The sequence below is a fragment of the Hemitrygon akajei genome, chromosome 11 (genome assembly GCF_048418815.1).
Source record: "Hemitrygon akajei chromosome 11, sHemAka1.3, whole genome shotgun sequence".
Taxonomy (NCBI): domain Eukaryota; kingdom Metazoa; phylum Chordata; class Chondrichthyes; order Myliobatiformes; family Dasyatidae; genus Hemitrygon; species Hemitrygon akajei.
In genome coordinates, this window is record NC_133134.1 from 147,209,428 (window position 1) to 147,222,840 (window position 13,413).

A 13,413-nucleotide genomic window follows, 5' to 3' on the forward strand; every position below is an offset into this window, starting at 1 on the left:
GAAGATCACTTTAGCCCAAATTTTGATGGAAGGTTAACTCCATATAAATGATACATGATCTATATAAGATGCAAATCAGACAGCAGCTTTTAATGGAAAAGTTTACAATTTTGCAGTAAGCTATTTAAACATCAATGGGTTGCTGTAGTTCTGTTAGCTTCTCATTTTGCATTAGAATTGTCCATTAAGTTCACTACAGGATGTCTCCTAGTAATGAGTAAAATAAGTATGCATTTAAGATTGTTTTGCTAATTACTAGTCGACTAAAGTAGTGGGGGGATGGGAACCATAACATCAAGTTAGTAGATGGTAGGGTGAAGGGCAAGTGAGATGGTATGCCAAGTTAAACTGAAAGAAAGCCTAGTAAATTTAATGCTAATAAATGTATTTCAACTCAGGGGTTCATGTATTTATTTCAGCATTTGGAGTATTATGGGTAAGGAAAATGAATTTAGAGCCTGGATCAGTATGTCGAACGATGACGTTGTTACCATTACAAAGATCTGGTTGCATGAGGGACAGAAGCTCAACGCTCCTGCGTTTTGTTTCAGATATGATTTGGGAGGGAGGGTAAAAGAGGTGGAGGGGCTGCACTACTGATCAGGGCAAATGTCACAGCAGTACTCAGAGAGGACCACGTGCGTGAGAAAATCTGCAGATGCTCGAAATCCAAAGCAACACACACAATGCTGGAGGAACTCAGCAGGCCACGCAGCATCTATGGAAAAGAGTAAACATTCGGCGTTTCAGGCCGAGACCCTTCATCAGGTCTCAAGATGAAGGGTCTCAGCCTGACATGTAGCCTGTTTATTCATTTCCATAGATGCTACCAGGCCTGCTGAGTTCCTCCAGCATTTTGAGTGTGTTACTCGAAGGTATGTGCTGGAGGGATCATCCAGAGGCAATTTGGTTGATGTACAGGTGGTGAACATTTAATATTATTTGGCATCAAGATTGGCAACATCATAGGCTGAATGGCCTATCCTGTGTTCTAATATAAAAATTACTTATGACAGTCTATTTAATTTTGCCTGTAACTGTGTGGAGAATTATTTTGTTGTAAATTTTTTTTCTGAATCTGAGTAAATTTTTTTTTGCTCCCTAATGTAATAATTCTCTTGTTATTTCTTCTACAGCTCATTTAAATCCATTCTAATCAGTTCTTTGTTTATTTTCTTAACCATCAAATCTCACCAGTTAAGTAGATGCACTTGTTTTCATTATTGTACAACAGCGTTTCAGAAACTTTGTTATTCTTACTGCATCATTATCATTAAAGTCAGCTTTGGGTGAAATCCAAGATGGTGTCAACCCAATCGGATGCAATTCTACCAGCAGAAATGGGACTTTTATGGCTGCATCAGGAAGCGTACCAAATGGTCAAGCTCTCAGTGGTCACCTTTGGCCAAAAGATTAGTTGGACCAGCCTCATTTGGAAGACCAAATCAAAAGATTGAGTCCTTGCATTGAGTGACTTGCCTCATGATTTCCCAAAGCCTTTCTGTCAGTTATCGAGGCAGAAGTTTGAAGTGAGATAGAATGCTGCCTGTCCATTTGCCTGGGATACTTTCCACTTGCGGAGATGCGAACAGATCCAACGGAAAAAAAATGAAGCAATCTCTGCCACCCCAAACATTTAACAGGGTGATAATGACCAGATAATCCATTTTAGTGATGTTGGCTGTACACCAGGAATAACCTCTGCTATTTAAAGTACTGCCATGGGATCTCTTCCCTTCACTTGAAGGCAGTAAAACATCTCGCTCAAGAAGTACACCTTTGACTCATTCATTCCTTCAAAAGAATCTTAACCTAGATTTATGCCGTTAAATTTCTGGGATGGGCGTGAACCTGCACCCTCACTGCAGTGACTTCCCATTGTTCCCTTGCCAGTGCTTTCCACACCCAAGGGCAAGGGGCACAAAACTTGCTAGTACCCTTCCTAGTCATACACTGCCCTGCCTTAAAAATATATCCTCGATGATAAATGGATAATGGAAAATCTTGGATCATCTTTATTAGCTTTATTTGTCACATGTACGTTAAAACATACAGTGAAATGCATCAAAGACCAGCACAGTCCAAGGATTGAGCTTGGGGCAGCCCACAAATGTCACTGTATTAACTAGCACTAATATAGCTGCAAGTCACTAACCCTAACTGTACATCGTGGAATGTAGGAGAGAACCAGAGTGTCACGGGGAGAACATGTAAACTCCTTACAGACAGTGATGGGAATCGAACCCCAATCATTGATTGCCAGCGGTGTAAAGCAACTACACTACTGTGCCGCCCTAATGAAAAGGAAAGAGTGACCATAATGTTGAGAGGATTCTACATCATTCGAAAATGTTCAGTCGAAAATTAGGGTTTGCAGTCTAAACAGAGAAAACTATGAAGGTATGATGGTCAGGTTGACTGTAGTAATGCATCTGCCTAACTCATGAATGTATGTCAGATGTCATGACAGTGAACAAATCAAGGTGCTTAAAGAAATAATGCATAGCTTGTAGCCTGTCTGCATTCTTTATTGAGACACAAAACAGAAAATGAAAAGTAGTTTAACTGTATATGACAGGAGAGGTTAAAGGTGGTATTAAATCAAAGGGAAACACTTGTGTATTTGCAGAGAAAAAAAGCAAGCTTCCATTTAAATTAAAGAAGGTATTCAGCCCTTGGCACCATAGTGATTGTCAGAAGCGAAAATCCCATCAGTCCTGTTCTGCAGCTATGTCCTTCCCTGAGGTCCTGCAGCATACTCTATTTTGCCTGCCCATCAACTGTGATTTTTTTTGCCACTAACTTCCCCTAATGGATAATTTACAGTAGTCAGTTAGATTGCTTTTGGAATGTGGGAGGAAATTGGAGAACCCGGCAGAAATCCGTGTGATCATTTTGAAACATGTTTGTGAAATAGTCTGCATTCTTTTAAATGTAAATCTTACTCCTGGTGTTTACACTGTTTATAGAAGCTTTGTTTAATTTCCGTGAAGTTGAAGAATAGACCTGAACATATCTGCTAATCCTTACCAAAAATGTAGCCCTCATCAATTAACCCCACACTTTGGCATTGAAATTCCACCTTGCACTCACAGTAAGTGGTATGTTTGAGGTTTTTTGATCATTCTGCCTGTGATCATTTAAATTCTGTCTACTCCAACACAAAGCCCAAATGTATGTGCATCTGGTATTGCTAGGCAGCCCGAAAACCTGCACTCAAATTTGGTTGCTCAGTATTTAAAAATGATTTGTTGTCCCTTGGAAGATTCCATTGCTCAATAACTTGATGTTCTGTAGAATTAATTTTCAAAGCCAGTAAAAATCATGAGCTCAAGTGTGGGAGCAATGGTTAGATTATGATTCTAGTTTCTTTACCTTTAATGAGTGGTTAATTTGGATAGAACTTTTTCCCAATAAATTGTGCAGTGTTACTATAAAATGAAAAGCATATTGAGTTGCTTGCTGACTACAGCTGGGCTAATCACAGGAGGCAGTGACGTCTGTTCTCACGCAGTCCCTCCTCTCTGTGGGGTTCATGGATGTGAAGCTCCTATTTTTGTGATGCTCGTCGCTGCTCAGTGCACTGATGACATTTCATAAAAGACACACCTCACGCGATCATTTAATTGCATTTCAAGCAGCTGGGACATCTCAAGGTTATTAACATGCTTTGTTAAATCTGCTATTTATTACTTTGCTATTCACCTTCCCACCCAATCTGGAGAAATTTACCGTCCATCCGGTGGCTTAATTATTTTAAGAGTTTTAAAAATGTAAATTTGTTTATTTTTTCAATTGATCCTTTCTAAGAGATACTGGAGTACCAACAGATCACTTCATGCAAGTTTTCCTTTCTTTGCATTATTGTGGTTGGGTATACAATTGTTTAATAAGTGTTGGGTGCAACAGCCACAACTTTCATCCAAGGAGCAGCTAGGCAATTTAAATTCAAGTAATCAAATAGATCTGGAATTATAAATCATCACAGTAACAGCAGCAAGGAAACTAGAATTTTGTAGTTAAAATTCCATCTGGTTCAACAATGTCTTCAAGGAGAGAAGTCCACTATCCTTGCGTCGTTTGATCTATATGTGGCTCGGGATCTACCAGTATGCTGACGCTGAACTCAGTCAATGGATTAGGGGCAATTAGAAATGGACAGCTAACATTGGCATTGCTGGAGGTATCCATGTTCTCTGAATCAATAACAAAAAAATTATTAGTGAAAAGATACAGAATGATGGAGGGGGGAAAGCTTAATACTTTATGATGATATCCCATAAGCTTCTGATCCAATCCCCTCATGACTGTGTACGTGACAGAATATTGTGGGAAAATTAAGAATCTTGAGTTAAGTGTGAAGAAAAGTAAAATTGTAATTAGGTCTTTTACATGCATATCTCAAACAATTGAACAAATGGTTCAATTTTTTTTTATAGTTAAATAATTGTTAATGCTCTTAATATTGCTTATTTCATTCCTGTTCACAGATGGACTGGAAAAAATGCAATTACAACATTAAAATTATCAACAGCCTTTGAGGATTGTTGCATAACATGTAAAATAATATTACACTGCATTGAATTAATCGTTCTTTGGATTATTACAATATTTTTCTGCCTTGTTTTAGTTTTTTTTGTTTCAGTTTGTTTTTAAAACAAAACTTACTGATGTTTCCTGATGTTAGGATGAAATTGAAGAACTTCGAGCAGAGATGTTGGAAATGAGGGATATCTATTTGGAAGAAGATGTGTATCAGCTGCAGGAACTGCGTCAGGAGCTAGACAGAGCGAATAAAACATGTCGGATCCTTCAATATAGACTGCGAAAGACTGAGCGAAGAAGCCTCAGAGCAGCTCAAACAGGCCAAGTTGATGGAGAACTAATCCGAAGTTTAGAACAAGATGTAAAGGTAAGGCACTGTTCCCTGAAAAATTAATAGGATCATATCAAAAGGGAACATGTGATTCTTTATTTAAGTTTTTTTTTATTTGCAACATTTAAATATCACATCTTTAATTATGTAAAAATCTTTCCATATGTTTTAACCGTTCAGTGTTTGTTGACAGAATGTGGCTGAATGAGTTTGGTCAAGGAAGCTTTATTGCGATAAGTAAGCTCACAGAAGAGTGAATGCTAATACTGTGCAATGAATTGTTTAGGCATTGTGGTGAACTACATATACTTGTCTGGACACGCCCCCTGCTGACTGCTCCTGTGGCTCCTCCCACAGACCCCGGTATAAAAGGCGATTGAGGCCTGAGCCCGGCCCTCATTCTCCAGGATGTAGTATGGTGGTCAACTACTGCTTGTTCTTTCTTCCAGTCAATAAAAGCCGATATCTCGACTTCACGTCTCAGAGAGAGTTATTGATGGTGCATCAGGCATACTTTTAAAAATCCTGCTGTTGTAACCCCAATGAGAGTATGTTATTTACTTGATGTTTCAGTGGTCAGGTTGGCTTTCTTCTTGGGAACCAAATTCAAAAATCAATGCCATTGTTAGAGACCAAGTGCGGGGAGTTATCCTGTACGATGGACCCTCTAATCTGAAACAATATTAACATTCAAAAAGTTGAAGAAATGTATTTGATTTTCTATTACTACTAGCAAAACAACCAATCTTGAAGTGATTAAGCTAATGAAACTAAAACTAGCAATATTCAACATACTTAAGCAGACTTAAACAAAGTTAAGTTAAGCAATTTCAAATGTAATTAAGCAGTCAACAAGATATCACACCTGGCGGTCCCCAGCTCTAAACTGCACAAAACAAAGCATGAATACCCTTCTCTTTATCATGCCCCCACCCACATGACTAGTTATCATAATAAACTTGCAAACGGACTACAATGCAGATAGAAAACAGATGCGTGACTCCTATAATTAATTTATTTACTAGTAAATAAATATCTAATCTGGCCTGCAAGAGAGCCCAATGTCTTAAGAACAATAATGAGATCTAGTTTTTAATTCTACAGTGCTGCAGGTCCTTGGCAATATTGCCCAATTCTTCAGGTTTTCATTAAGGTGACATACCCTCCAAATATACTGTGAAAAGGATCTGAAAGGATTATAGTTATATGCTGGTTATCAGACAGCTGAGGATTTGGTTCTCCTTAGTTCTAAGTGATTTAGTTGTATGATGGGTCGTAAAGCTCATCAAAATCAAAACATATTGATCATTGCCACTAACCTTCCAAACACAAAAGCCATAAACAACATCTGCTATCGCCAACTGAGAGCTTTTAGTAGCAACCATTTATCTTGTAGCCATTCAAAGTAAACATCAACCTGTATTAATAAGCTAGTTTTCACAAACTGGATATCCAAGTGATGCCTTACAACAGTTAGTACTTCCTCAACAAATACCATGCAGTGTACATTGTGAGGGAAACATCTATTCAGCACAGATTGAGACATTCCAGCTTCTTTGATGTATTGGATTTAATTGGTAACAACTGCTCCTTTCATACCCCTCCTCCCCTCAACAGGCTAGTGCAGGCTGGAGCTTTTGGTCTCGATCTCTTTCTCCTTTTCCTGACAGGTGCATTGAGAGTTTGGTTCTCAGACTTGTTCATGGAGCTAAAGGAATGCCATCCCTAGATGGCAAAGAAGCTCGAGGAAGAATTGATGGGATGTGCAACTAAAGATGCTGAAAGCTCAAGATATTTTCAAACGTATTGTTGGCTTTGAAGAAGGTCCAGAATGGTCTTCACTCTTCCCAGTGCAGATTCAAAGAGTCGTAGTCCAGTTAGAAATCATTCGATAACAATTGCTGCAGAGATCTTCCAGTAAATACCTTCTTTTTGTGTTGCACAGAGATTTGTGAGATTTGGAATTACCACAACTGTACTCCTATCCTGGTTCACTTCTTAATGCCAAATTGGCATTTAACCAGGTTGGATTTGCAGACACATGCTAGTTTTGAATATTAAAATGTGAAAAAGATTCTCTTAAATTTTAAGGACCTTTTCTTAGACTGGAATAATTATAAAAATGTGAAAGTTTTTAAATCACCAAGTTCAAAGCTTTAAGCAAATAATTCAGTTGCTTAATTTGTCATTCTGCTCTGAAGTATGGTTTCTGTGGAATGACTGGGGGCCAATCTGTGTAGGCAGTTGTCCCACTGCTAAACTTTTGGGATCCTTTAGTTATACTGAACTGACTGTTGAGAAATACAGCGGGCAACTTACTTTCATTAATGAAGACCAAAACTACTGCTGAAGGCCCTTTCCAAATGAGATTTTGATGATTGAGACAGGCGTGAGCACTGATCTGCTTTGATTCTTCAACAACTAACAAAATAGAAATTTTGAAGTTCTCGAAATAGCCCTTCCAGCATAGGCAGTGGGAGCTGGTGTGTTGCCATGTCACTAAGTTGCTTTTTCCCTTCATTAGACAATCTGCAACCTCTACTGCCACCACCTATTTACAAAAGACTGAACTGTATTCTTGCCTGGGTCTCTTGGTTTGAGGATGTGCAATTTATGCATTGATGGTGGTTGCTCAGTCTTAGGAACACTGCTAGCCATTAAGGGAATTTGTGGTTGTTAGCTTTTGAAGCAGTAGTATACAAATCCTTCTCGTACATAGTGATTGTGATAGCAATTACTGTAAATGTTGAAATGATAATTTAATTTTGTACTTCAGATAGGTAATAATTACCAGGAAATATGCCAGTGATGTTGCTTCTGATTTAAAGTTCATTACTGTTTTTGTACATTACATTTCATGCTTGTTCATTGACACTGCAGAAAACACAAGTAAGATTTGAAGAGCCCAAAGATGTTTAAGGAGGACAGTTGAGGAACTCATGAATTTCACTGAGGGACACTGTGTGGTATTCACTGAACCTTGCCCATTTTTGTAAAGGTAATGTAATGCAAAGTGAGTGGTAACCCCCAAGGAGTAATTATCAAGGATAAGCTATACCAGTTTCACCAGTTTTACTGCAAGCAGGATGAATAATGAAAATAAATATTTCTTATAGCTGCTTATTCTTATATCAGTCTTGCTAATTCAGATTTCTTTCAAATTTAACTAATTGAATTAAACAACTTTTTAATGAATAAAATTCTCTCTCTTCTAATGATGCTCCCGCTGGAAATAAGTTTAGATTAGGTGATTGTAACAGAAGTAAAAATGAGTTACTGGTTTAATTTCTACAGCGGCAGCTCCAGGCACCAAATAAGTGTGTGTAAATTTGCCTATCAGAATGTACGTATTATTTAAATTAATGTCACACCAAACTCCTACCCTTCATAGTGTTATTGATTTTTGTAATAAATCAGATTGTTCAGAGGGTCATTTTCTAATCGAAGTATGTATACAGAATAGAACTTTGAGAGTCGTCTTCTCCAGATAGCCATGAAACAGAAAAACCATGGAACTTGTTGGAAGAAAAGACATCAACTCCACCCCCTGCTCAAAAAAGTCAAATTAACAAAAACTTGCAAACTTCAAACTCCCAACCCTCTCCTTCGCAAAAGTATGAACGCCCACATGAGGGATAAAAAACAGCATCAATAACATCAAACCCCCAATCCCCTCTGTCACACACAAAAAAACGTAACAGATCGCCCACAAGATAAAACACCGACAACATCAACCTCCAAATCCCAAACCACTCCCTCGAACAAAAACCTAACGTATCACCCATCTGGAAAATGGTAACAATAGTATTAAACCCCCAACCCCCAACATGCCAATCGGCGACAAACAAGAAAACAGAAAACCAAAGGAGACCAACATGGTCATAGTTTGGGGTAAAATTTTCACCTTCAGGAAGTATTGTGTATTATTTTAATAAAACTATTTTGTTTCATAGTAAAATGTATACATAGCCAATGCAAAGGAAGAATTCTAGAGTTCTAACTAATAGATGCTGGTTATATGTTGTGCAATCTCATTTTACTTTTGACTTTTTTTGAACTAATTATTAGTCTCTAATGGGGACCAATATTGTAGTGAAGTCATTCCCACACCGACTACACTGAGTTGTGTTAAATCTATTAGCCACATTTGAGAGCCAATACATTGGTGCTAGAAATAAACTTTAAAATCAGTGTTTATTCGTCTTAGCAAAAATACACTTCTAAATAAATCGAGGTTCAAGCGGACTAAAATTTACGTCATTATCCACAATGGCAGGTTGTGGAATGACAGTTAACTACTTGTCATAGTGGAGAGCACATTGAACAACCAGTTTTTCCTCATTTCCAGTGAAAAGTTCTAAATAGCACACTAAAGACCCAACTGTTCAAATTAAAATAATTCATTTTTGCAGAAGCAAGGAAACGATGACAAATGTATATGTTAGTTGGAAAGCAAGATCAGTCCACTTTTCCAAGTGGGAATTCTTGGTTAAAATAACAGAGCCCCATAAATTATCAATCTATTAGATTTCTTTATAAAACCTTGACCATTCAATATTGATGGATGAAATGTATTTGCAGTCTGTGGTATTAAGTTCTCCAGACTGGATTAAAATCTGGGAGAGTTCCATGTCATAAATTCAAAGTTTCAGTTTCATTCTGAGGTCAGCTGCTTTGTGATGGTGTGATGTGAGGTAAATTAAATCCATAGCAACTTAGAGCAGAGAGTGGGTGTTCTGAATGTTAATGTATGTAGATGATCAAGTATTACAAAATGACCCATTCGGTCATTCATTTTAATTCTTTCCTGTGAAGACCAGCAAACATTACCGGTCCAGGAGTGCCTTTGAAGACACAATGGTGATCTGTCTTATTGTTTGCTTAATTTATTTTATTTATTTAGAGCAGGGGCTCCCAACCCGGGGTCCACAGACCCCTCAGTTAATATTAAAGCTCCATGGCGTAAACAAGGTTGGGAACCCCTGATTTAAAGATACCGCAAGACTTCCAGTTGGCAGCCAAATGGAGTAGTCGCAGAGAACATCTGCTCCGTCCTACTTTCTATTTTCACACTCCTTCTTCCCCATTTTCTCATACCAAACTGTTGGACTTTTTTACCCTTCCCCCTGCCTGCTACTTCACTCGCTCCACAATGACATCAAAGAAAATCCAGAAAAAAAGACAATTCAGTGGCTGGCCTGACAGTAGATGCTATCTCCACATGGTGTTAGCGGCCAAATTGAAGTCTTCTTTCGGCCTGCTGGAAACAAAACTTGATCAAATCCAATGCAAAGTGGATGACCATGGCCATCGCTTACCTTCTCTCGAGCTCACTATGGACAACCTGAGCCAGCGCGCCAGTGAGCTGGAAAACATCTGCTCCAGGCGGCAGAAGCTACGCATCCTGGGCCTGCCCGAATCTATTGAAGGCAGGCGCCCTACTGAAGTTTTTTCCAGTCTGTTTTGTGAGATCTTTGGGAAAGGAGAAGCTCCCATTCTCGCCGGAGAGAGCCCACTGTTCACTAGCAGCTAAACCAGCCCCAGGACAGAGACCACGCCTGGTTATTCTTCGACTTCACTGCTACCAGATTAAAGATCTCCTGGTTAAGGAGGCCCGGCAGAGAGGGAAGTTAGAATACCATGGCCAGCAGATTCGGGTTGTGGAGGACTATTCTCCCAAAGTTTTGAGCCTGCGAGATGGAGTGCAGAGTAGTATAATGGAGCTGTACAACCGAGGATTCAGGCCTTCCCTTCTATACCCTGCACGGCTCTGCATTACACTTCCCAGCGGTGACAAGAAGCAGCTAAGCTCAGTAGATGAAGCACGGAAATATATCAATAGCCTGCCCACTACACTGGATTCTTCATAAAATATATTTTTCCCCATACCCTCTGCCAGGTAATGTTTGCAGTGCTTGGATGCTGAGGTCTGGTCTGACTTGGTCGTGTTAGGTACTCACTGCCATGATAGGTGGAATAATACTCATTCAGTCTGCTCGAGAGAGAGAGAGAGAGAGAGTATTTCCCTTTACCTCCAATTCAGTGAACTCTACAACCTTTCGTGGGAAGAGCACTGGGTAAAGTCAGTTTATTTTTTTTTCAAATATCAGTTTATATTTTGTTTTATGGTTCAATTTTTAGAGCCATGTCTAATAAACCTTGGGAGAATTGTTTTATCTCTCTTTAAGCACATTGTCAGTTTAGGAGTGTTGAATGCTTACTGTTTCCTTTAAATAACAATAACAGAGTTGAAGACGCTACGCGTGACAGGAAGTTGTACTGTTGGATGATTATTGTTCTTAAGAGCTTGCCGCTAGGTTCTCTGGCAGCTGTCTTGTTGTGGGTTGGTGGGGTGGAGCGGAGGGTACTCCAATGCCGGTTTTGTTTTAAGAACCTTAGAAGTCTTTGTTATACAGGATTTATTTCTGCCCTTTTTCTCTTTGTGTTACACTTTTGCCTTAGAGCCGATACCCGAAAAGTGACACCGCTTATGCCTATCAACCTGTATCCTTTTTAAAGGAGAATGGTTAGTCTGTTAAATTTTGCGAGCTGGAATGTCAAGGGGCTGAATCATCCTGTTAAAAGAAGGAAGGTGTTCTCACATCTCAAACAGTTTAACTCAGCAATTGCATTTCTACAAGAAACACACATTCGCAGTTCTGATAATTCCCATCTTATGTCACGATTGGTGGGGCTGCACTTTTCACTCCACTTTTCAGGCTAAAGCCAGGGGGGTCTCAATTCTCATAAATCAAAACATTCCCTTTGAGCTCCACAACAAAATATCATATACAAATGGCTGTTTTGTCATTGTCTCGGGGAAATTATATAACACACTGGTAGCGTTGGCTAACATATATGCTCCTAACTCGGATAATGTGGACTTCTTTGAACGTTTTTTTTCTGTGCTGCCTGATTTGAGTTCATACCCTCTCATACTAGGTGGAGACTTCAGCTGTTGATTAGATCCAGTGCTGGATCGATCGTCTCCTATTCCCAGAGTACTAAGCAAATCTACCTCATTAATTCAGTCCTTCCTGTCCAACTATGGTGTCTCTGATGTATGGCACATTCTCCACCCAAATAAGAGAGAATATTCTTTCCTCTCACACATCCATCACACTTTTTTTAGAATTGACTATTTTCTAATTGATAATCGGCTGATTCCATCGGTCTGTTCCTGTGTATATCAGACCATGCTCCGGTTGTCCTGTCTATAATTCTTCCTGACCTTCCTCAAATAAATAAGCATTTGCGTTTTAATTCAACCTTACTGTCAGATAATGACTTTGTAAAATTTATGGAGGACCAGTTAATCTTTTTCCTTAATACCAATATGTCACCTGAAACCTCAAGCCTGATTGTTTGGGACGCTTTGAAAGCATACCTCAGGGGTCAAATAATTTCCTACACTGTGAATATGAAAAGAAAGAACCATAAAGAACGACTTCACCTGACCAATCAAATTAAAGAAATAGACCAACAATATGCTCAAATTAAAAATCCAGAGCTGTACAAAAAACGTGTGGAACTCCAAACTAAATTTGACCTTATTTCCACTCACCCAATTGAAAGTCAAATCTTGAAGAGCAAGAGCCAGTTCTATATTCATGGTGACAAATCTGGTAAATTTTTAGCCAACCAATTACAGTCGGTCCTCCTTATCCGCGGATTCCGCATGCGCGAATTCAACCAACCGTGGATCACGAAAACCTGGAAGTGCTCTTCCAGCACTTGTTGTTTGAGCATGTACAGACTTTTTTTTCTTGTTACTTTTCCCTAAACGATGCAGTATAACAACCATTTTACATAGCATTTACATTGTATTAGGTATTATAAGTAATCTAGAGATGATTTAAAGTATACGGGAGGATGTGCGTGGGTTATCGTGCATCAGGATTGGAAAAAAATTGGAAGTTCTCTTACTAACTAAGTCAGAACAGGTACATCCGGTACTATTTAGCGTCAGTTAGTCAAACGTTTGTCTTAGTATATAGTATATATTTTACCTTTCTATGCATATAAAACACTTAAGAATGTATATTTCAGCGCCGGGCTCGGGAACTGAATTTTCCAAGTTTGATCCAGTGACAGACCACTTCTGAGTGCGCGCTCCATCCGTGGCGGGTTGATGTGGAGGATCAAAAACCCAAAACCCAATAATTAAACCACTGCTTTGCTTAGTAATAATTTTAGCTTTCATCGAGGCAGAGCCTTTCTCACTTTATCCTTTAAAATTGTTCCGATCGTTGACCAACATAGCCTAACGCTTTTCCAATGACCGATGGCGTTTCACCTCTTTCCGTTCGCTTTATTATTTCCACTTTATTTTCAATCGTGATCGTGATTATTTTTGTGAACGTAAACACTGTGCATTCAGAGCTCTGGCGCCGGGTCCTAACGTCCACCGCACTGAGACAGGTTGAATAAGGGAGGTCCCGGAACCAATCCCCCACGAATAAGGAGGGCTGACTGTAAGGGGCTTCAAAGCCAAACAACACATCACAGAATTTCAAATGGAAAACGGAAGCATCACC

At 39.1% G+C, this 13,413-nt stretch overlaps 1 protein-coding gene across 3 annotated transcripts in view; it reads left to right on the plus strand.

Moving 5' to 3' along the window:
- The window catches only part of mtcl2 (microtubule crosslinking factor 2), a 173,556-nt gene that overhangs the window by 13,163 nt on the left and 146,980 nt on the right, over positions 1-13,413 (plus strand). For all 3 annotated transcript variants that reach the window (XR_012100889.1, XR_012100888.1, XM_073061885.1), the window contains exon 2: positions 4,688-4,912. Coding sequence is in view for 1 of the 3 variants with exons in the window: in XM_073061885.1 (XP_072917986.1) it covers positions 4,688-4,912 (225 nt within the window). In the remaining 2 variants the exon portion in view is untranslated. The remainder of the gene's footprint in view (positions 1-4,687; positions 4,913-13,413) is intronic.